This window comes from Gorilla gorilla, chromosome 16, assembly GCF_029281585.2.
Source record: "Gorilla gorilla gorilla isolate KB3781 chromosome 16, NHGRI_mGorGor1-v2.1_pri, whole genome shotgun sequence".
In the NCBI taxonomy this organism is placed as follows: Eukaryota; Metazoa; Chordata; class Mammalia; order Primates; family Hominidae; genus Gorilla; species Gorilla gorilla.
This window is the reverse complement of record NC_073240.2, coordinates 85,736,314-85,761,418: the sequence shown is the minus strand read 5'-3', so window position 1 is coordinate 85,761,418 and position 25,105 is coordinate 85,736,314. Positions and strand designations below refer to the sequence as shown.

Sequence of the window (25,105 nt, the reverse complement as noted above, 5' to 3'; positions counted from 1 at the left end):
TTGAGCATTGGTCTGAACTGTGGGTGGACTGCCTGGGTGCCATGAGAGAGGCCAGTGTGTGTGGGGTGGGGAGGGCCGCCACAGCCCCCAGGCACTACCTATGAAGCTCCAGCTTCTCCCTCCATCTTCCTCCCCTTTCCCTTCCAGCCCCTCTTTTCCAGGAACCTTGCCACGCCCACACCTACGCCTTCCCCTCCCCGGCTCTTAGATGATGATGGTGGTTATCTCCCTGTTCTTGGGAGCCCAAAAAGAATGGCATGCAGGGGTTGCTGCCCATGCCTGGGTGCTCCTGGGGAGTCCTGCATTAGAGGAAGCAGCTGCTGGATCTGCTGTGCAGTGGGGTTGTCGTGGGGAGAACCCTCCCTGTCCTCTCCTGGTGCAGCCTCCACGCTATCAGTGAGGCTCACCTCACAAAGATCTTCAGAGAGAGGGAGGGGGGGTGGGAATCTGAGCACAGTGCGAGCCTCCCCTGCTCCTGCCTGCCCACCCCGCCTGAGGGCTCTACTCACCACCCTGCTTGTCAGCACACCCAAGCTCCTGGGCGATTGGGGCTCCTAGAGCAGGCTCATCAGCAATGTTCTGGGCAATGGTCAGAATTTGCCATGCCCCTCCTTGTGGTCGCCCACAAGCTGCAACACCTGCCCCGCAGCTCCAGCAGGTTCACCTGGAGGAAGGGGTGTTAGCTGCCATGCCGGTGCCGGCACCCACGTTCACCCCCACCCCCACCCCCACAGAGATGTTGCACACCCTACCTTCATCTCCTCCTGGTCCTGGGCCAGCCTGACGATGTCCTCCTCTCCCAGTGCTGCGTCTCTGACACTGCCTCCTGGCTGAAGTACTTTCCTGCATGGCTCAGATGCTGGGGCCCCTTGGACGGCCTGGCAGCTCCCCCAGCGGTGCCCTAGCCTCTCGCTCACTATGGTGTCTGTCTGTCCTGAGAGGTGGACGAATCGAAGCTCTAGTTTCTCTACCCGCTCCTTCAGGTCCACCTTCTCCTTCCATAAAGTCACTGTGGAGCCAACATAATGGGGTCACATGTCAGGAGTCACCTGCCTTGTCCTGCCACCCCCCCTCCGCCCTGCTTGTTGGCCCATGCCAGGACCTACTCACCTGCAGCTTCTCCATGGCCCCCTGCAGGGCCCGGTGGGTCTCCCCAAACACAGACTCACCCCCACTCTCTGGGGCTGGGGCCGCTGCCTCTGGCTTTTTCTGGGACGAGGCCACTGTGTGAGCCAGGGGCTGGCAGCACACCCTTTGTTCTTCCTGGGCACTGGCTCCAGCGGAGTTGAAAAATGCCACCTGAAGACAAGAGGTGAGTATTCTTGTAGGGGCATATACAGAACAACAGGGGCAGGCAGGGAGGTGGAGCACAGCCCCTTCCTTTCAGGCCTCACAGAGTGCACCTGTTGGTCACAGGTGAAATGGTGTCTGACCACTGGCTCCCAGAAGGAGTGAAAGTCCACAGAAATCAGAAGGCGGGGAAACCAAGAACATAAGGGGGTTTCGGAGGGACCACAGAGGAAGGTGGCAAAGTAGGGGCAGGGAAAGTCAGGCTCACCATGGCCTCCCGGCTCTCCAGGTCCCCTGGGATGTTCGGCATGGGCCGAGGCGCCTCCTGCTCACTGTCCAGATGTCCTCCTCCATCTCCTGTGGGGGGTGGCCAGAGGGGTCCTCAGACAACCCAACAAGGGAGGTACAGTGGGCCCTCTGCCCCCACACTCACCGTGTAACCTTGAGCCAGCCCCTCCCCAGAGGGGAATGAGCTGTTCTTTATTTTGAATTTTAAGAACCAAGATCTTGCTATATTGCCCAGGCACAGTCCCACTACCGATTGGTGCAGGAATTCTGACCTGCTCCCCTTCTGACCTGGGCCAGTTCTCCCATCCTTAAGCAACCCGATGGCCCCCTGTTCCCAGGAGGTCACCATACTGATACCGAACTTAGTGCGGACACCTTGTCGGCATAATGACCGACACAAAATGCTTAAAAGGTAACCTGACTCTTTGTTCAGGGCTCAGTCCTTTAGATGTTACTCTGACTGGGCCGGTGAACCTAAATAATATATATCCTCCTCAGTCTCGCTGATTCCTAAATTATGCTGCTGTACGGGGAGAGAGGCAGCAGGGTAGTGGAGTCATACCAAGCAACAAGACAGGGTAATGGCCAGGCATGGTGGCTCACACCTGTAATCCCAGCAATTTGGGAGGCCAAGGCAGGTGGATCACCTGAGGTCAGGAGTTCGAGACCAGCCTGGCCAACATGATGAAACCCCGTCTCTACTAAAAACACAAAAATTAGCTGGGCATGGTGGCAGGTGCCTGTAATCCCAGCTACTCAGGAGGCTGAGGCAGGAGAATTGCTTGAACCCAGGAGATGGAGGTTGCAGTAAGCCAAGATTGTGCCATTGCATTCCAGCCAGGGGGACAAGAGGGAGACTTCACCTCGAAAGAAAGACAGGCAGGCTAGTACATTTTCCACAAATTTCAATTTTACTCTCTTCCCCCACCACACACACACACAGCATTTGAGGGATGGGAGGAAGAAACTGAGATCACAGGGAAAATTGTAAGAGACATTCAGAAGGACAGGTCTTAGAAATTTACTAGTTTGGGGGGGGGGTCAGAACAGGTGTATATAAAAGAATATTAAGACAGTTCCCAGGTTTAGGCATATGTGACTAGATAGAGTGCTAGGAGGTGGATACATGAAAATTTAAATATCATTTTGAACACCCATGTCACTCCAAGTGAGATTCCCTAAATATATGATATGCAGACAGATATATGGGTTTGAAACTCTGGAGATGAATACGGATTTAGGAGTCCCTGGAACACAGGTCATGACTTAAGTAATGGGAGTCAAAGATTACTCAGAGAAAGCACAGAATGAGAAGAAAGAAGTAGGCCAAGGAAGAAGAGATCGGAGGAGACCAAGAAAGGGTGATAAGATCAAAACAGGAGAAAAGAATCCGATAGAAGTCTCATTTGATTATCATGTCCCTTCCCAGAGGACAAGGACATGTCTTTTTTGTCTTCTATACCCAATTATCACAGGTCCTGGTGCAGCAGATACAGTTTTTTTTTTTTTAATTGTGTTGTACTATTCACAGTTTCCTGTACTCACCAGGGGAGAAAAAAGTAAGTATAAAGAAGCACAGACACAGATGTTTTTACACTGTGTACTAAAGGGGTCAGATTATACACAATATTTTATGCCTTACTTTTTTACTTAATATATCTTAGAAGTTTGCACATGCTCTTATGGAAAGACTGGCTGCATTTTTTGGTCCACAACAGAACAACAGAATATTCTATTATAAAACGGTACACTATAATTTTTATTTAACCAACTCTTTATTGGTGGACATTAAGAATGGAGGAATGTTTCAACAAAGGAACAATCAACAGTATCAAAATACTGCAGAGGGGTCAATTTGGGGACTAAGAGGGGAGCCACTGGATTTGACAACTAGGAGATAAATTTTAGTGCAACGATGAAGGCAGAATCCAGATTATAATGAGCTCAGTGAAAAAAGGTGAAGACATGTAGCTTATTCTCTCAAGAAACTAGGCTATGATAAACTGGCAGAGGCTCTAAGAGTGGGAGGTGAGTTGTTTTCTCCTTCATGTAAATATATTTACCTTTTAAACACTAGGCCCAATTTTATATCCTATTTCATTTAACTTTATGAACATATTTATGTATGTATGCATGTATGTATGTATCTCATGTGATGTTTTAGACACTGAAAAATAACTCATTTCTATTATAAAACTGATATCTTTAGATGTTCAGAAGCAACTTCCTAAAAGGAGGTAGCAGTAATGGAGCTATGTCTATCAGTCTTTCCCATCAACCCCCTTGCTGGAGATGTAAACATGTGTCCATCAAGCCTTTAATTTTTACCTCTTATCTTCATGGCTCTCCATACAAAACTTAACTCTTTTTTTTCTATTTGTATATGTATATTTATATGTATCTCTATATCGAGAGAGAGAGAGAAAGAGTCTTGCTATGTTGCCCAGGCTGATCTCAAACTCCTGGGCTCAAGCAATCCTCCCACCTTGGCCTTGCAAAGTGCTGGGATTACAGGCGTGAACCACTGTGCCCAGCCTCAGCCTTAACTCTTAAAATATCTTCAAACCAATAGTCTTCTGTTCTAATTTTTAAGAATAGATGTGTTTAAACCAACTGTAACTTATTTTGACAAAAATTGGAGTTAAGACTCAGACTTCCTCAAATAGTTCTCCTAAAATCATTTACAGAATAATCTATCTTTTCAGTATTAAGTTAAAATACCACCTTTTCCTTATACTAAATTCTCGTTTGCATGACTCTGCTTCTAAACTTCCATTGCCTTTATCTGTCTGGCCCAGGGATAGTCCACAATATTTTATTACTATCTGGTTGAAAGAGTCTATACTTTATTAATTATTATTGTTTATTCTTCTAAACAAATTTTAGAGTCGTTTTGTCAAGTGTCAAAAATAAATCTGCCAGAATTTGTACTGAAATTTGTGTGTGTGTGTATATATATATATATACTATATATAAAATATAAAATGTATATATACAATTTATATATATTTATAAAATATGAAATATATATATATACACACACACTTTTCTAGTTTGTTTGTTTTTTTTTTTTTGAGACAGGGTCTCACTCTGTCACCTAGGCTGGAGTTCAGAGGCATGATCTCAGCTCACTGCAACCTCTGCCTCCCAGGCTCAAGTGCTCCTCCCACCTCAGCCTCAGAAGTAGTTGGAAATACAAGTGTGTGCCACAGACACCCAGCTAATTGTCATCTACCCGCCTCTGCTTCCCAAACTGTTTGGATTACAGGTATGAGCCACTGTGCCCAGCAGAAATTACATTTACAAATTAATATGAAGACATGGTGATAACTCACATATTTATAACATGAAATCTGCTCATCCAGGAACATAGAATGCAAATCTTTCATTCCACTCAGCAAAATTTTGTCCTGTCCTTGATAAAAGTCCTGCACATCTAAGTTTATTCCTAGGTATTTAATTTTTTCTGAAATACCTGAAAAAATACTTCATCACTATATCTTCTATGTGATTATAGCTAACATTGGGGAAGGCTATTGATTTTTATATAAAAGAACTTTTAACCAGTAATCTTAAAAATTGTTTTTCTCAGTTGGTTCCTTTGGATATTTTTAGGTAAACAATCATGTCAACTGAAAATAATGATTATTTTTCTATAAAGACTATGACATCACAGGAAAATACAGTAAATACTTTTTAAAAGAATATAAAAGGGCCAGGCACAGTGGCTCACGCCTGTAATCCCAGCACTTTGGGAGGCCAAGGTGGGCAGACCATGAGGTCAGGAGATCGAGACCATCCTGGCTAACACGGTGAAACCCCATCTCTACTAAAAAATACAAAAAATTAGCCGGGAATGGTGGCGGGCGCCTGTAGTCCCAGCTACTGGGGAGGCTGAGGCAGGAGAATGGTGGGAACCCAGGAGGTGGAGCTTCCAGTGAGCTGAGATCGCGGCACTGCACTCCAGCCTGGGTGACAGACCGAGACTCTGTCTCAAAAAAAAAAAAAGAATATAAAACTATAGGGAATATGACCTCAACTATTTAAACATATGTGTAAGGGTTATGTATTTTAATAGCAAAGAAAAAATATATACTGGTAGAAAATGGCCATCATGTCAACAGTCAATAGTGGTTATATTAGAGAAATTATGGGAGACTTTAATTTTTTTCTTTTATCTTTTCTGTACTTTACCAATTTTCTCAACAATGGTTGCTTATGAGTTTTATAATTAAAAAAAGGTTTTAAAAATTTTTCCAACATGGAAAGTTATATTTCTTTATATACTAAACCAAAAACAAAACTTTCTATTTGAATACCTATGGCAAAACCCTATCTCTACCAAAAATACAAAAAATTAGCAAGGTGGGATAGTACACACCTGTAGTCCCAGCTACTCTGGAGGCTGAGATGGGAGGATCACCTGAGTCCCCAGAGAATGAGGCTCCAGTGAGCCGTGATCACAGCACTGCATTCCAGCCTGGGAGACAGAGAAAGACCCCATCTCAAAAAAAAAAAAAAAAAAAAAGAAAGAAAGAAAAAAGAAATATCCATAATGATCTGAAATGCCTATCTGTATGAGACTGTCCTTTGTTCACATTTTTTCAAGCAAATATCACACAATAAATTGAATGCAGGTACAAATGACATATCAAACATCAAAGAAATTTGCAAAAGATGTAAGACTGTACTACCTTGGGTTTAGAAATTTTCTTATCATAAAAGCATTTATAACAATATTTTGTGAGCTTTTAAGGAATATTTTAAGTATTTCTGATTTAATTTCTAGTGATAAATACCAATAGATATAACCTACATAAACAAAAGCTCCTTGGGCCCTCAATATACTTTTAAGAGTGTAAAGGAATCCTGACCCCAAAACTTTGAGAACTGCTGCCTTCCCCTCCACTTTCTTCCTTCCCTAGAATTTCTTCCTTGGAAGAAACATTCCTTTGCCATTCTATGTTAACTTACATAGTTCCATTGAGGCCAGTTTTGCTACCTCCCTCCCATCTTTCCACATCCCTCTCTTGACACAAAACCTGACCAAAGGACTCTACCGGCCCACCCCATTTCCAGTGATTAGCTGTCAGGTGGGCTAAGCCAAGAAAATCTGGGTTTTCCCTGAAACTAGACCTCTCTTTCTGGGAGATACGGAATCACAGGGACAAGGCTGGCCCTGTCAGAATTCATCTTGTCTAAATGGGAAGAGGTTAGGCAAGTTTCTAGAATGCCAGACTGCTTTCTAGAAAGTCAAAGATAATTATACTTTCTGCCACGACTGTGAAAATGCCCATTTCATTGCACACTTTCTAACATTTTTACCAATCTGATAAATAAAAGCTGGTACCTAGAAGAAAAAAAGGCTGGGTATGGTGGCTCATGCCTGTAATCCCAGTACTTTGGGAGACCAAGGTGAGTGGATCACCTGAGGTCAGGAGTTCGAGACAAGCCTGGCCAACATGATGAAACCCCATCTCTAGTAAAAACACAAACATTAGCCGGGCATGGTGGCAGGCCGCTGTAATCCCAACTACTCGGGAGGCTGAGGCAAGAGAATCACTTGAACCTGGGAGGTGGAGGTTTTAGTGAGCCAAGATCATGCCATTGCCCTCCAGCCTGGGTGACAAGGTGAGACTTTGTCTCAAAAAAAAAAAAGTTTCCATACAATATAATTTGTTCCATCTCTAAAAACCAATTCAGCAATAACTGAAAGCCACCACTTGGAAGGTTTCAAGGATTTAGCTCTACCTGTTGATGTCCAAAGCATTAGTTAAGGTAGGAAAAAAAATACACACACACACACACACACACACACACACACACACTCACCCCTATGTAGTCAGTACCAGGAAACATGAAAGACTAGATAGTACAGTCATCCAACACAAAGCACACAATAACTGAAGGCACTGTAGAGGAGTAACGTATGACACAAATCTACAATATTGTTGAGTGAAAATGCAGATTACAAAAAAAATCTGATTTTTTAAGGGAGAGGGAACACATACAAGCAAAGGAGAAAAGAGATGAGCAGATGACTGAAAGATACAAAATTCTGATAGTGGTACATTGTGAGTGGTAGAATTATCAGTATTATTTTCTAGTTTTGCCTAAAAATTTTCTAAATTTCTTAAGAACTTTTTGTTATCCATATTATCAAATATCCATCACCCCAGGAAACTTAACCTTGAGCACAAACTCTACAACAAGTTCAATGTTTGTTCAGTTTAATATTTAAGAGACAACCTACTTTGAAAGACATCTAAAATGATGACCAATATTTAAACCTATGCATTAATATTTTTCAATCGTATCCTTCACATTTTGTAATTTTGATAAGGTTAAGCTTTAGATCCATCTTGAAAAGATAAGTTTTCTGTTTGTCTTTAAAATATGACCCACAATATGCCTGTTTTTAAACAGTGAATGATGCTCTAAAATCACAATATAAATTCAGGCAGTGCTCCCTACATGGAATGTTTAAGTACTTCTAACACTGCTCTTTTTCACTTGTTATGAAAACACAGAACAATTATCTAAGCATCTAATTATTCAGGTCCTTTGTTTCTCCTCCATTCTATTAGTTTTATAGTAATTTTAGGGCCTGTGAGGATGAAGCTGTCTGTGACAGCTACCACAAAGGTTACTATAGGTGGACAAATTTCAAACAAGTTTATCACCACTACCATCCCCACCATAAAACTGTCTCAATCAAGGGCAACACAATTCAAGGTTAGCCAAGACAACCTCTTTACCTGTCACTGCTTAAGAAAAGGATTTTTGGTCTTATTTAGAAATAACTTTCTGTACCTATTTTTCTCCATAAATCCACTGAGACCAATGTGTGGCTCTATCTCAAGCACCAGCAAGCAAAACTGCCTGCTAGAAGGTTCAGTTTTTGTATCTTTCCAAATGTAGAACACAGCTATCTTCAGGGATTTCATAATTTTTTGAAAATTGATGCACAAACTTCTTGAAAGTTCAGAGATACAGCAGCTGTAATTCTTCTGAAGGCTGGTTATGGGACGCATTACCTTCATACTTTGCTGTTCGAGAAATGTGGGGTGGGGAATCAAGTAAACTGATAGAATTTCCATATAAAATTCTAAGTGCTCTGAGAACAAAAGAAACTTAAAATACACACACACACACACACACACACACACACACACACACGGTTTTCCCTACTAATCATTTTACAACTAAACAACCAAGTTGCTAAACCAGAGCCCACAAAAGCAGAGTCAAAGTTCTAACACTTGGTAAAAGAAAAATGCACACATACCCCTGTGAGCTAAAAAAAAATGCTTAAGTATTCAAAGACAGCAATTACAGCTACTGAGAACATCACTGTAAGCAAACTGAGGCAGAGAAAACAAACGTGCTGATGAGGATTTGAACCACCTAAGCTGCAGAAACCCACTGGATGGTTTCCTAGGTTCCGAGTTGGCATTATCTTTCAGAACAATCTTCTAGAAGAGATCACGTAACACTGTTACAAAGGATCTGGAGAAAGGGACCCTGGCTTCATCACTCTGGCTCTCCAGTCATGCTTTACATTTGGCAGTGACTATCTCCATTCAACTCAATTCCCTAACCCTAAACTAGCTGACATTTATCAAATACTGCCCTTTACCAGGTCTAAGTAAGTTTAACTCCCCCCACCCCCACCAAAAAAAAATCAAGATACTAAGGGATATACCATTCACAAAAGGGAAACCTGTCTCCTCTTCATATACCTGTTCCTTTCAAGGAAGGGTATAAAAATGGGGATGAGGGAGGATAACCACTAGGAATTTGACTCTATATTATAAATTGGTCAGATAAATGAAAATAATTCCTCTGGACTCAAAGTGATATGGCTCTGAAAACGGGAGAAACATCGGGGTCCTTTGTCTCATGCCAGTTAAACGACATGGACACACAGGAGAGGTTTTAAGGAGCAGAAAGTTTAATAGGCAAGAAAGAAGAAAGGCTCCCTGTGGTACAGAAAAAGGGGGGTCTGAACAGAGAAAAAGCCCCGTGTGTGGCAGAACAGTACTCGGTTATATTGGGAGGCTGGAGGAGGTGGTGTCTGATTTGCACAGGGCCCAGGGCATTGGTTTGACCAGGCAGGTCATTCATGTAGCCCGAGGAAAACGTGGCCCTCCCACCCTAGCCTTTTAATATGCAAATGTAGGTCACCATGTTGTCCTGCACACGTGGGGTCATCTGGAGGTGTCACCTTGAGGTGGTGACTAGAAGAAGAGGGTGGGAATCTCCATGTTGAATGGACACAGTTTCTAAGCGCTGGCATTTGCATATCAAAGCTTGGCAGCCTGTAGTCCCAGCTACTCAGGAGGCTGAGGCAGGAGATTCACTTGAACCTGGGAGGCAGAGGCTGCAGTGAGCTGAGATCACACCACTGCACTCCAGCCTGGGTGACAGAGCAAGACTCCGTCTCCAAAAAAAAGATAAAAAGAAAAGAAAAAGAAATGTTTCTGGAGTTGTTTCTACTAAAAGGGAAAGCCTTACTGAGGCCTCCTTACCCTCTCTATCTGCCTAGTATAATTTCTGAATAACTCCTCTATTAAAAGTACCACTGAGGTGCTTAATATGACATTTCTGATATTTCCCAATGCTCCTCCACAAATTCAATTTGGAAAGGTAATCTGTTCCAGGAGGGCAAACCAAAGAAAAAGTCCTAGGCTCCTGAGTCAAGGTTTGTTTCTTTCCTTTGTACAAGCTGACTACTTTTTAATCATAGTAAAAATGAGAAAAATGCAAGATGAAGTTAACAGCATTGCTTTATTTCCCATGAAAAGCTGTTATAAAGCATTCTCAAAATAAACTGTTATTCAGCCACAAATGACACCATCACTTTTTTATTCATAGGGCACAGTATCGCTGCCAAAGAGCTTTCCTCTATATGCTCTCTTGCAGGGCAAAAAATATTATCTATGTTATACAGAAACACAGTAAAAAAAGTGATTTACTTAAGGTCCTAACTACTAAATAAAAGCTAAACTACTCACTTCCTCCTAGATTCAGAGAGAGCTCCAACATTTTCTAAAATTTGGTATCTTGTTGTTGGGGTAGGCACTTTTTGGCAATAATGAATAGACATTTAATTAGCCAATCAAAAAAACTTATTAGGTACAGTAAGTTCCTCTTCAAAGGTTTAACCTGTTCAACTTCCTTGTTCTTTGTTCCTAAGAACAATTTCCCTGTACCTTCTCACCCCTATTTACCTGCTTAGTTATCTGCTCAGTTACCTGCCTTGTAAACAACTCTTCCCATCAGTCCCAACCTGTAACTCACATTCCCTCTCCCTTCCTTATTAGGGAGAATATTCGCGATAGCAAATCAGGTCTGCTTAGATTGTGTAGTCCGACTCCAGCCCATGTGGGAATGACAGAGAGTTAGGGACTGCGTTAGGGATATAAACTCCTGCTCTATCCCGCTCGGTGTGCTCTTGCATTCGTGACTAATGCAAACAGCACTCTTTTGCAGAAGTAAGTTGTCTTGCTGAGAAAACTTTTTTTCCTGAGTGCTGGTTCTTCCTTGCAGCACTGATCATTTGTTTCTTTTTTCTTTCTTTTTTTTTTTGAGACAGAGTTTTGCTCTGTCGCCCAGGGTGGAGCACAGTGGCTTGATCTCAGCTCACTGCAAGCTCCGCCTCCCAGGTTCACGCCATTCTCCTGCCTCAGCCTCCTGAGTAGCTGGGACTACAGGCACCCACCACTGCGCCCAGCTAATTTTTTTGTATTTTTTTTTTTTTTAGTAGAGACGGGGTTTCACCATGTTAGCCAGGATGGTCTCGATCTCCTGACTTCGTGATCCGCCCGCCTCGGCCTCCCAAAGTGCTGGGATTACAGGGGCGAGCCACTGCGCCCAGCCTGATCATTTGTTTCTAACAATATGGGGGCTCGTCTGGAATCCCCATTCTCCTCTGAGAAAAGGGTCTCCAGTCACCAATAGTGAGGAGAAGCATCCCACTGCCTCATTGAGGTGGCCTCATGGTGAGGGATCAGGACCCACCCAGTGTGATGAATAAACCCGGACTCTCAGCAGTCTGGAAAGGAACAGACCAACAACTTAAGAGAAAAGGATCCTCACATACCATGGTGACCAGGTAACTATGTGCACAGACCAACATAAGAAACATCACAAGAGCGACAAAGTATTTTCTTGGTGGTTGGGATATCTTGGAGATTGAAAGTGTGTGTTGAGACTCACAATTGAGTGCAAAGCAAGTGTTCAGTCCAGATCTGCAGTTCTGTGGTCACCTTATACAGCTTAAGGCAGCCCTTCTGTAAAGGAGTCTGGGTCAGGGGTTTCTACTGAAACAGCCATTGCTAAGAGGAAACCAACGTTCCCGTGAGGGAAGTAGCCAGAGAAGGACGAAGTGAAAGGAGAAAAGTGCAAGAAACCTCCAGCAGGGGGGTTGAGCCTCTAGGAAAGGAAAGGAAAGGTGAGAAATCTCCAGTAGGAGAGGTTGAGCCTTATACAAACCTCTCGTAACTGGGAAGAAATTTCTAGTAGGGGAAATTGAGCCTCACCCCAATCCCTTTTCAAGATGGGAAATACCTCAAGTAATGCAGGGGAGAAAAAGGATAAACCTAGCAACAATAACATTCCTCCTGATAGTCCCCTAGGGCTTATGCTAAAATACTGGAAAGAGAATGAAAGGACTAAATACAAGAAAAAGCAGCAAATGATAAAATATTGTTGTTTCATTTGGACTCAGGAATCAATCCTGAAAAGCAAGTCAGAAATTAACTCCTCTGAGAAAGATAAGGTCCCTGTTCCTAGACAGCTCACCAACACATGGAACCTCCTCCACCACCTTCCCCCATCCAATACCCCTAACCTCCCTCCCCCTCAAGCAGAGGCAGTTGTCCCAGACCCTTCTCCTACCCACATTGTTCCCCCTCTTTATAACCCTGCCTCTTGGGAATTGTCCCAACAGCCTGCTCACTACCACCCTAAGTACTCTTCCCTGAAAGGACTTCAATGTGAGATAGAGCAATGTAAAAGGGATATTCAGAACTTCCCCTTCCCCTCTACCTCGGGAGAATTAGCTCCACCTCTCTTCCCCTGAAGAGAGGTGTCCCTACGAGGAGGAGGTATTCACTTTGTAAATGCTCCTTTAACCAGCTCGGAGGTCCAAAACCTAAAAACAGAGTTCAAGCCACACTATTAGACAACTCCAGTGGAATAGCAGATCGAATTAACCAATTTCTAGGACCACAGTTAGATATACTTCGGCTGAGTTAATGTCCATCCTAGGCATCCTTTTCTCAGGGGAAGAAAGAAGCATGATCTGTAGAGCTGCTATGGTAGCCTGGGAACATGAACACTCTCCTGGCCAAAACATTCATGCAGCAGATCAAAAATTCCCCAACCAAGACCTCTGGTGGGACAATAATAACACAGCCCACTGAAGAGGATATGCAAGAACTTAGGCAAATGATAATAAAAGGGATTCGGGAGTCAGTACTCCGAACCCAAAATCTTACTCGAGCATTCGACATACAACAAAGGAAAGATGAAGGGCCTATCGAACTTTTAGACAGGTTGAAAGAACAAATGAGAACATATGCTGGCCTAGATTTAGAAGATCCTCTTAGGCAGTGAATGTTAAAGCTTCATTTTGTTACTAACAGCCAGATATCACAAGGAAATTACAAAAGATAGGAAATTGGAAGGACCATCTCATGAACGAGCTTCTTAGAGAAGCTCAGAAAGTGTGTGTAAGGAGGGATGAGGACAAGCAAAAAGAAAAAATGAAAATTATGTTATCCACCTTCCAACAGGGGGCCCCAAAGGATAAAACACACCAGTATTACTCTCTGTTACCCAGAGACCCACACACTCCCAAACGAAGCCTCACGAGAGCCAAAACCTATAAAGATCCTAGGCCCCCACTTCCTAAGCCATATAAAGAACATAAGGAGGCAAAGCCGAGAAACTCAAAAATAGAGAGAAGACACAGAATCAATGCTTCAATTGTGAGAAAGTAGGCCACTTCAAGAGGTATTGTCCTGAATTAAAATCAGAAAGAGAAGTCGTCCCACTTACGACCTTTGAGGAGGAACAGGGGGGTTAGGGGCTCTGTCTCTTTTACCTTGAATCCCACCAAGAGCCCTTGATAAATTTAGAAGTGGAACCCAAATCTGAGCTTATGACCTTTTTAGTAGTCTCAGGAGCAGCCTGCTCCTCTGTTTGTTACCTTCCCCCACAATATAACCTGGTCCTCAGAGGAGCTTGTAGTCTCAGGGGTAAAAGGAGAGGGAATCAAACTAAAAATTTTAGAAGAAACAGAAATTAGATGTAAAAACTGCTCAGCTAATGTTGAATTTTTGTTAATTTCAGAGGCAGGAACTAATCTATTAGGAAGAAACAATGTTAAAATTAGGTATAGGTTTACGTATTGGCTCAGAAGGATTCTACACTTCATTAAACCTGCTCACCACTGCAGAAGAAACATACATTCATCCTGATGTTTGAGCAAGGGAAGGAAATTGGGGAAAACTCAAAATTCCCCCTATACATATAAAGTTAAAAACCCCTGGAGAAATAGTAAGAAGAAAGCAATATCCTATTCCTTTAGAAGGCAGAATAGGCCTGAAACCTGTAATTGAAAGCCTCATCAAGGATGGGCTCCTTGAACCCTCTATGTCCCCTTATAACACCCCAATACTGCCTGTGAAGAAACCAGATAGGTCATGTCGACTAGCATAAGACCTCTGGGCCATCAACCAGACAGTCTAGACTACCCATCCCGTTGTCCCTAATCCTTAAACCATTCTCAGTAAAATTCCATATGAACATCAATGGTTTACAGTAATAGGTTTAAAAGATGCCTTTTGAGCATGCTCCTTGGATGAGGACAGTTGAGACATTTTTGCTTTCGAATGGGAAGATCCCCATTCTGGATGACAGCAACAGTATCGATAGACAGTTCTACCCCAAGGCTTCACAGATTCCCATAATCTCTTTGGTCAAATTCTAGAACAAGTGTTAGAACAAGTTTATACCCCAAAATGTATATGTCTGCTCCAGTACGTAGATGACTTATTAATATCCGGTTAGGCTATAGAAAAGGTATCTGCTTTCTCCATCCATATCCTTAACCATTTGTAAGGAGAGGGGCTATGGGTTTCAAAGAGAAAGCTTCAATTCATAGAGCCTGAAGTTAAATACCTAGGACACTTAATAAGTAACGGCAAACGAAGGATAGGGCCTGAGAGGGTTGAAGGGATTGTATCCATACCTTTGCCTAAGACTAAACAAGAACTCAGAAAATTCCTAGGGATAGCCGGATATTGCCGCTTATGGATTGACTCATATGCCCTTGTCATAAAGCCTCTCTACCTAAAAATCACCCAAGAAAAGCCTGACCCTCTCCTCTGGACTTCTGAAGAACTCCACCAGGTTGAGGAGCTAAAACATCTGCTTATAACTGCCTCTGTTTTAGCTTTGCCTTCCCTAGAAAAGCCATTTCACCTTTCTGTTAACATAAATAAGGGGGTAGCTTTAGGGGTCCTTACCCAAGAACACGGAGGTCACCAGCAACCCATGGATCTCCTATCGAAAGTTTTAGATCCAGTAACCTGTGGATGGCCTGAATGTTTCAATCCATTGCAGCTACCGCCTTGTTAACTAAAGAAAGCAGAAAACTAACCTTTGGGGGAAGTTAGTTGTAAGCATGCCCCATCAGGTTAGAGCCATCTTAAATTAAAAGGCAGGAAGGTGGCTTACTGACTTGAGAATTTTAAAGTATGAAGCTATCCTGTTAGAAAGAGATGATTTAACACTAACCACTGATAATTCACTTAACCCAGAGGTTTCCTGACTGGAGATCCAAATCTAAAGAGACCTGAGCATGAGTGTTTAGATTTAATGATCATACAAAAGTTAGGCCTGATTTAAGAGAGACCCCTTACAAAACGGGGCAGGACTTATTTATAGATGGCTCTTCCCAAGTAATTGAAGGAAAAAGGCGTAATAGGTACTCAGTAGTAGATGGGGAGGCACTTGAAGAAGTAGAGTCAGGAAGACTGCCGAATAATTGGTCTGCCCAAACATGTGAATGAATTGTTTGCATTAAATCAAGCCTTAAAGCACTTGCAAAACCAAGAACGGACTATTTATACTGATTCCAAGTACGCCTTTGGGGTAGCTCACACCTTTGGAAAAATTTGGACTGAACGAGATCTTATTAATAGCAAAGGCAAAGACCTGGGCCACAAAGAATTAATCACCCAAGTATTAGATAACCTGCAGCTGCCAGAATAGCTATTGTCCATGTTCCAGGACATCAGAAAGGTCTTTCTTTTCAAAGCGGAAGGAATAACCTAGCAGATCAAATAGCCAAACACACTGCCGTTTCCTCTGAAAATGCCTGTTTTTCACTTAGCCCCTTGCCTTCCTCCCTCGACTGCAGTCCCCATCTTTTCTCCCGCTGAAAAGGAAAAATTAATAAAAATAGGAGCCAAAGAAAATTCAGAAGGGAAATGGGTGTCACCAGACCAAAGAGAAATGTTATCCAAACCCCTCATGAGGGAAATTCTCTCTCATCTGCATCAAGGGACTCATTAGGGACCTCAAGCTAAGTGTGATGCAGTCCTCGGGGTCTACAGATGTATAGGAATTTATATTTTGGCAAGACAAGTTACAGATAGTTGCCTAGTATGTAAGAAGACTAATAAGCAGATCCTCAGAAAACCACCTGTTGGAGGGAGAAATCCAGGATTAAGGCTGTTCCAAAGTGTCCAAATTGATTACACCAAAATGCCCCCAATTGGTCACTTAAAATATTTATTAGTGATAGATCACCTTACTCATTGGGTAGAAGCTATTCCCTTTTCAAGTGCAACTGCTAGTAATGTACTCAAGGCATTAGTTGAAAATATTCTACCCAGGTTTGGATTAATAGAAAATGCTGATTCAGACAATAGGACTCATTTCACTGCACATGTTCTTAAGAAACTAGCCCAAGTACTAGATATAACATGGGACCACCATAACCCCTGGCACCCACCTTCATCAGGAAGAGTAGAAAGAATGAATCAGACTCTGAAAAACCACCTAACCAAATTAGTCCTAGAGACTCGGTTGCCATGGACTAAATGCCTCCCCATGGCCTTGTGAAGATTCCGAACTGCCCCTAGGAAAGATGTCGGCTTACCTCCTTATGAAATGCTCTATGAGTTGCCTTATCTACACTCCACTGCTGACATTCCTCGTTCGAAACAAAAGATCTGTTTCTCAAGAACTATATACTTGGTCTATCCTCCACTTTCTCTTTCCTTAGGACTAAAGGCCTCTTGGCACATACACCACCCCTTGAATTTCCAGTTCACCACCACCAGCCCGGACAGTGACCACATTCTCATCAAAGGTCAGAAAGAAAGGAAGCTCAAGCCCACCTGGGAGGGACATTATCTAGTGTTTCTAATGACTGAGACAGCCGTCCACACCACTGAAAAAGAATGGACTCACCATACCTGAGTCAAAAGAGCACCACCCACTCCAGAATCATGGACAGCTATTTCAGGGCCAATTCCAACCAAGTTAAAGCTAAAACGGGTTTGATCCTCTTATGCTATATTTCTTTTCCCCTTCTATTGCTAGTCCTCTCGTTATTAATGTAACTAGGTCGAGCTCACCCCAAACTATTACCTTTGATGCTTGCCTTGTTATATATATCCTGTGGAGATCTCCAAAGTCAAAAGCAACTCTCAGCCTCAGAGAAGTATCTCCGTCCCTTTCAGACAAAAGCCTCCCCCATTACGACTCTTGTTCCTTAAGAAATGTAGGGAAACAGGCCTGCCACAGCTGGAATGATATTATGTGGACAACTGAACATCAGGGCTTTGTCAACAGGCAGTTGTAAGTCTCTAAAACCATGTTTGCTTTGTTAAAGGAAACATCCCCCGCCCCCCGACTGCCAGTATAACCAATGTAATCCAGTGCAAATTTCTATTCTTATCCCCACTTCTGCCAACCCTAAACCTACTTTAAGTCGCTTTTACGGCATAGGAGCCAAAATAGCAGGGACACATCTTATAGAATCCTTTGAAATGCATTTCATTACTTTCTCACCTCCTCCACCTCCTTCTACACTCTCTCTCAACGAAACCGCTGTTCTTCCTTCAACCAAGGATAAAATCAAGGTAAGCCATTGTAGAAGTTAAAAATTTGAAACAAACCATAGCAACTGAGACAGGGTACCAAGATGCAAATGCTTGGTTAGAATGGATTAAATATTCTGTCCGCACTCTAAACAAAAGCAACTGTTACACTTGTGCGCACAGTAGGCCAGAGGCCCAGGTTGTCCCCTTTCCACTCGGATGGTCTTCCAGCCAACTGGGCATGAGCTGTATGGTAGCTCTTCTCCAAGACCCCACAGCCTGGGGTAATGAATCTTGCCAAGCTCTCTCTCTGCTATTCCCTAAAGTCCAACACCCTGCAGGTCAGCCCCTGAGGGCCATCCAGCCTCCATCTATTGACACCAATTTTTACCTCGGGTCTCTCACAACAAGGGGAAAACTTGGCATTTCATGAAGACCTAAAGGGATGCGGTGAACTTAAACTCTCCCAAGAGCTTACCAGTCAGTCTGCCCTTGTTCATCCTCGAGCATATGTATGGTGGTATTGTGGTGGACCCTTACTGGACACTCTGCCAAGTAACTGGAGTGGTACTTGTGCTCTAGTCCAACTGGCCATCCCTTTCACCCTAGCATTCCATTAACATAACAGAAGAGAAAATCAGAAGAGAAGAAGTGACCTTCATGGGTCCTTTGACTCCCACGTTTATATAGATGCTACTGGAGTTCCACGAGGGGTACCAGATAAATTTAAGGCCCGAAATCAAACAGCTTCAGGATTTGAATCTGTGCTGTTTTGGTGGTCAACTGTAAATAAAAATGTAGATTGGATAAACTACATTTATTACAACCAACAAAGGTTTGTTAACTACACAAGACATGCCATTAAGGGAACAGCCGACCAATTAGGTCCCATTAACTAAATAGTCTGGGAAAACAGGATAGCCCTAGATACGATGCTAGCAGAAAAAGGTGGTGTCTGTGTCATGATTGGAGTCCAATGATGTACTTTTATTCCTAATAACACAGCCCCTGACGGAACAGTAACAAAAGCTTTGCAGGACCTAACCTCCTTATCCAATGAGTTAGCAAGCAATTCTGGAATAAATGATCCCTTTACAAGTTTAATGGAGAAATGGTCTGGAAAATGGAAAGGCTTAATGTCCTCAATATTTACTTCTCTTGCAATCGTTATAGGTGTGCTTATTCTTGTTGGATGGTGTATCATACCATACATTGGTGGACTACTGCAAAGACTCATAGACACAGAACTTACCAAAACCTCTCTTAGCTCTCCTCCACCCTATTCAGATAAGCTTTTCCTTCTAGAAAACCAAGCAGAACAGCAAAGCAAAGACATGCTAAAAAAGTTTGAAGAGGAAGAATTACAAAAATTAAGAGGGGGGAACTGTTAGGTACAGTAAGTTCCTCTTCAAAGGTTTAACTTGTTCAACTTCCTTGTTCTTTGTTCCTAAGAACAATTTCCCTGTACCTTCTCGACCCTACTTACCAGCTTAGTTACCTGCTTAGTAACCTGCCTTGTAAACAACTCCTCCTACCAGTCCCAATCTGTAACTCACATTCCCCCTCCCTTTCTTATTAGAGAAAATATTCACAATATCCAGCTGAGTCAGCTAAGATTGTGCAGTCCTACCCCAGCCCATGTTGGAATGACACAGAGGTAGGGAGTGCATTAGGGATAAGAACCCCTGCTCCACCCCGTTTGGTGTGCTCTTGCAATCATGACTAATGCAAGCAGCATACTTGCAGAAGCAAATTGTCTTGCTGAGAAAACTTTTTTGCCTGAGTGCCGCTTCTTCCTCACAGCACCAATCATTTGTTTCTAACAATCTCGCTAAAAGCAGCCTAGAAAGCAGCCACTTATGCAGAAAGAGTAATAATTTATGCTCTACAAGTCATATAAAAAATGAAGTTTCATTTGTTTACCGGCTAATTTACTTCCTGGGAGACATTTTTCATTCTAAAACAGTGATTCCCTACCAAGAGTTCATAGATGCCAAGAAGTCCACAAAAGGAGTAATGGAATTGCCAAATTATGTTAAATACTTCAAAAGGACTCAAAGCCATATACTAGTTCCCAATAGGCCTGCATAAGTTATTAGAACAAGCTGCTTTGCATTTTGGGGTGATCAGAACCAGTAACTAGATGGCAATCAGGTCTGTTACTGAAGATGGAAAAACTACACTTAAGTTTGTATAACAATCTTTCATAACATGGCTTCACAGAAAAGAAGTATAAAAAGGATTCCTTGGTTGAAAAAGAGTGCTCTTTTCCCTTCATTATTTAAGATTAGGACAAATTTATAAAACAGGAAAAAAACAGCACAAATCCCTTGGCAAACAGAGTAAAACATCTACTCTGTTTTGCTTTTTTTCACTTCTTACACTCTCTTTCATAGGAAGTCAATTTACAGACTTCCATCAAGCCCTTAGAGACCTTTTTGTACTATCCATGACAAGCTCTTGATGTTATCTCTGCACTTTTGACAAATTCTTAGCAGTTAACTTACAAGGCAGTTAAGATTTTTGTTCAAGCACAATATAGCTAGAATAGGCTCACACATTCAATAAAACAAATATTTACCAAGCATTTATTGAGTGGAAGATAAAAAGCACAAAGCATAATTATAAAATATTTTCCCCTGCCACCATAAAAAAATTAAACAGGCTTACAGAATACAGCGTAAGAAAACATGACCAAAGCAAAAATAGTAAGGACTAAAGAAGGGAGGAAGGGGAAATATCAACATGGACTGAATATGACCCAGAAGAGCCTTGATGGATGGTCAGACATGTGAAGGCAAATTGGTTAGGGTTAAGGGGTGGAGGTCAGGGCACATTCTATAGGGAAACGGCAGCTGATACAGAAGCCTGAAAGGAAAAGCGGGCAGAGCACGTGGACAGGACTCTTCAGGAACCAGCACGCACGTGCGTGAAAAACAACTTAGTGAGGTACCGTTCACCCAAACATTAGAGAAACCGCATAAAAATGCTTCTTGGTAAGCATGAAGAAGGCAGGGCTCGGCCTGTAGAAGAACTCAATAAACATTTGAACTGTCTAAAGAGGAAAAGTTAATGAACAGGCCAAACTCACTCCTTTCTTTGTTTTAAGAGCTACAACTTTAGAGAATAACAAATCACAAACCCAGTAGACAGGTCCTGGCATTTGAAATCCAACCCCATTTTTCCCTTAATCTTTCCCCTCTGAGCAAATGGTATCGACATGAACAAGCCATGTTGATTTGATCAAGACACTCATCCATGGTTAAAAGAGTCTTTACCTTCAAGAGATACAAACAGAAATATTTACAGATGAAGTGATCTGTCTGGAATCTGCTTCAAAATAATCCAAAGTGGAGTATAAATGAAATAAGATTAGCCAAAAGTTTATCATTGTTGAGGGTGGCTACAGTACATAGTTCAACTTTTGTTGAGGCCAGGCATGGTGGCTCACACCTGTAATCCCAACACTTTGTGAAGTGGAGGCAGAAGGATCACTTAGCCCAGGAGTTCGAGACCAGCCTGGGAAACACAGGGAGACACCGTCTCTCCAAAAAAAAAAAAAAAAAAATTAGCCACCATGATGGTGAGTGCTACTTGTGAGGCTGAGGTAGAAGGATCACTTGAGCCTGGGAGGTCAAAGCTGCACTAAGCTGTGATTGTGCCACTGCACTTCAGCCTGGACAAAAGAGTGAGACTCTGTCTCAAAACAAAAAACAACAACAACAAAAAAGACAGATGTAACATATTATAACTGTCAGACCATTTGTTGCAACCTGGGCTGCAATCTTTTTCTTTAAACCCAAAAGAACTTCTGACCAGGTAAATGTAGTCTTTTTTTCTTTTTTAATGACAAATCTACTTTATAAAGTACCTTCCCTTATCAGTGAGAAAGAAAAGGAAAATATAAAAGAGCTGAGTCAAATCTGGAGTCAATAAAGGTTTGTAGTTCTTCAAACAAGAACCCTTGCTCTGAATTCTAAAAGTAAATAACAGACATGCTGAAAAAATATTTCATTTTATGAAAGGTTCTGCACCAAAGCCTTCTACAAAAACAGTATACAAAACCTACTAAACATCCTGTTCCATCTTCCACTTTGAAATCACTGCTTGGTCTAAATTCAGTTTCATTAATAAAAATGAACACAATAAAACAGTACTCTATGCCCCCATTCCACCCCAACAATTATCTTCAAAGGATGTCCAGATTTCTGTACACTATTTGCCAATCCTACCTACATATTAAAAAAACAAATCTCAGCTTTAGAGGAAAATCACTGGTTAATTAAAATGTCATGTAGGGTTGTATTTGTTTTCTATGAAGGGATAATAATGGGATATTTTATTTTCATTTATTACTAAAGCAACACCTTTCATTATTAGAAATGTATTTCCATTTCAAGCTACGTTTCAAAGCAAATTATATTCTTCAACTAGCCACTTTCATAGGTATTTTGAATGCAATATTTTATTATAAAGCCTTGGCTGGCCTCCAGTGTTAATTAGCACAAAAAGATGGGTTTATTTTCAAAAGACAGGACATTCTTTTCAGCCTTCAAAATGTTTTCATCAAAAATTACTATGTACCATAAAAATAACATGCTCACTGTAAACATTTAAGCGATTCAAAGATAAAGTAGAAAGTCAAAGTCTCCACCTACCTGCCCTCTAAGATGTTAATACTTATGCTTAACATATTTTATTTTTTAAAAGGAGGGGAAATCACATCATAACTACTTTAAAAGGCCTTTACAACTTCTTTGTAATTACACACACACACACACACACACACACACACACACACACAGAGTGGGGAAGGAGAGGGAGGGGGTGGGGGAAGGAGGGAGGGACAGACAGACACATACACTTCAATGTAAGGCTTATTATAAAACGTACAAAAAAGGTGAGAAAACAGAGATGGGTGGGAGACGGGCCTGCAATTTCAATATCTGAAGTCAAAACAACTTATTAGGAGATAATTTAGAATGCTTCTTGTCAACCCTATTTGGGGAAAATATTGATTTGATAAAAGGTTACGGACTAAAATCAAAAAGTAGCTGCCTTTTGAAGGTCAATTAATCCTTTGGTTTTAGGAAAAACTAAAATGTTACAAAACACACACAGTGAAACACACAGAGAACTCAAACTGACCTAACTACATTTATCCTCTCCTTCCCAATTATCCTTTATCACTAATTTCCCCAAACTACTACTCTATTAGTTTCCTATTGCTGTTAACAACAAATGATCACAAACTCAGTGCTTAAGACAACACAAATTTATTATCATGTTATCATTTCTGGAAGTCAAAAGTCCAAAATGACTTTCACTTGTTTAAAAATCAAGGTGCCAGCAGGGCTGTGTTCCTTCTAGAGTCTCTATGTGGAGAAAGTGTTCTTTTGCTATTTCCAGCTTCTAGAGCTGCATTCTGTGGCTCATGGGCTCCTTCCTCCATGTTCTAAGCCAGCAGTGTAGCATCTTCAATCACCTGACAAAATCCAACACGTTTTCATCATAAAAATGGTCAAAGTAGGAATAGAAGGGAACGTCCTCATCTAACAAAAGGTACCTGTGAAAAACCCACACCTAACAACCTCATACTTAATGGTGAAAGCTTGGATGCTTTCTCTTTAAGATCAGTAGCAAGACAAGGATGTTTGCGCTCACCACTTCTATTCAATGTTGTACCAGAGATGCTTCTCAGGGCGATTAGGCAAGAAAAAGAAATAAAAGGCATCCAGATTGGAAAGGAAGAAAATGATCTCCAACTACTTCATCCTGTACATAGAAATCCTAAGGCATCCACTTAAGAGCTGTTGCCAAACAAACAAGCCAGATTATAGTCTATAATTGACCTCTGAAACAAGGCTACAGTTTCAGAGACCGGTATGCAAAAATCAATAGTATTTCTACATATAATCAATGAACAATCAAAAACTGAACCATTAAGATAACACAATTAACAATCGCATCAAAATGAATAAAATCATAAGCAACAAATTTCAAGAAAGTACCAAGTTTATACAATGAACACTACAAAACACTGTTGAAAGAAATCAAAGACAACCTAAATGAAAGGAATCAAATTCAGCATCCAGAAAAAATTCCTCACATTTATGATCAATTTCAACAACGATGCCCAAGACAATTCAATTGGGGAAAGAATAGTCTTTTCAACAAATGCTTCTGGAACATCTAGAGATCCACATGCAAAAGAAAAAAGTTGGACTCTTCCCTTACAAAACACACAAAAATGAACTCTCACATTACATACCTAAATGTAAGAGCTAAACCTATAAAATTTCTAGAAGAAAACATAGGAGTAAATCTCTGTGACTCTGGGTTAGGCAAAGAATTGTTCTTAGATATGATGCCAAAAAAAAATCAACAACAGAACATTATCAAAACTGAAAATTTTGCTTGAAAGGATAGCATCAAGGAAGTGAAATGACAACCCACAGAATGAGAGATAACTTTTGCAAATCATGTATCTGATAAGGGACCTGTAGTCAGAATATACAAAGAACCCTTACAATTCAATAAGACAACCCAATTTAAAAACAGGCAAAGGATGTGAATAGGCATTCCTCCAAAGATAAGGAAAAACGGCCAATAAGCACACAAAAAGATGCTCAAAATCATTTGCCATTTGGGAAATGCAATCAAAACCACAATGAGGTATCACTTCACGCCCATTAGGGTGGCTATAGATCAGAAAGTCAGATAACATGTGTTGGCAAGCACATGGAAACACTGAAGTCCTTATACACTGCTGGTAGGAATGTAAAATGGTGTAGCCACTGTGGAAAACAGTTTTCCAATTTCTCAAAATGTTAAACACAGTTATCATACACCCAAGCAATTCTACTCTTAGGTATATACCCAAGAGAAATGAAAACATATGTCTTCACCAGAACTTGCTGTTCACAGCAGCATTATGCATAATAGACCAAAAGTGGAAACAACTCAACTGCCCATCAACTGGTGAATGGATAAGTAAAATGTGATGTATCCAGTCACTGGACTGTCATTCATTAATAAAAAGAACAAGGTACTGATCCATGTTCTAACATGAGTGAATCTTGAAAACACTATGCTAAATTAAAGAAGCCAGTCACAAAAGGCCGTGTAGTGCATGATTTTATATATACATGAACTTTTATATATATATAATTATATATATAAATTTATATATAAATATATAAAATTATATCATATATGATTTTTTTATTTATATCATATATCAAATATATATGATATATCATATATATTTGCAAAAATTATATATCATATATCATATGATATATGAGATATATGACATGATATATGAGATATATGATATCATATGATATATGAGATATATGATATCATATGATATATGAGATATATGATATCATATGATATAT

General features: G+C 41.3%; 1 protein-coding gene across 3 annotated transcripts in view; it reads right to left on the bottom strand.

Annotated features, from left to right (window-relative positions):
• Window positions 1-509: 509 nt before the first annotated feature.
• The window catches only part of LOC115932861 (golgin subfamily A member 2-like), a 37,338-nt gene continuing 12,742 nt past the window's right edge, over window positions 510-25,105 (bottom strand). For 2 of the 3 annotated variants that reach the window (XM_055362865.2, XM_063698792.1), the window contains exons 2-5: window positions 1,559-1,647; window positions 1,111-1,299; window positions 753-1,009; window positions 510-664 (exon numbers count right to left, since the gene is read on the bottom strand). In XM_055362865.2, coding sequence (XP_055218840.2) covers window positions 1,007-1,009; window positions 1,111-1,299; window positions 1,559-1,600 — 234 coding nt within the window. In that variant the 5' untranslated portion in view covers window positions 1,601-1,647 and the 3' untranslated portion in view covers window positions 510-664; window positions 753-1,006. The remainder of the gene's footprint in view (window positions 665-752; window positions 1,010-1,110; window positions 1,300-1,558; window positions 1,648-25,105) is intronic. The other variant, XM_063698791.1, reaches the window with a different exon arrangement.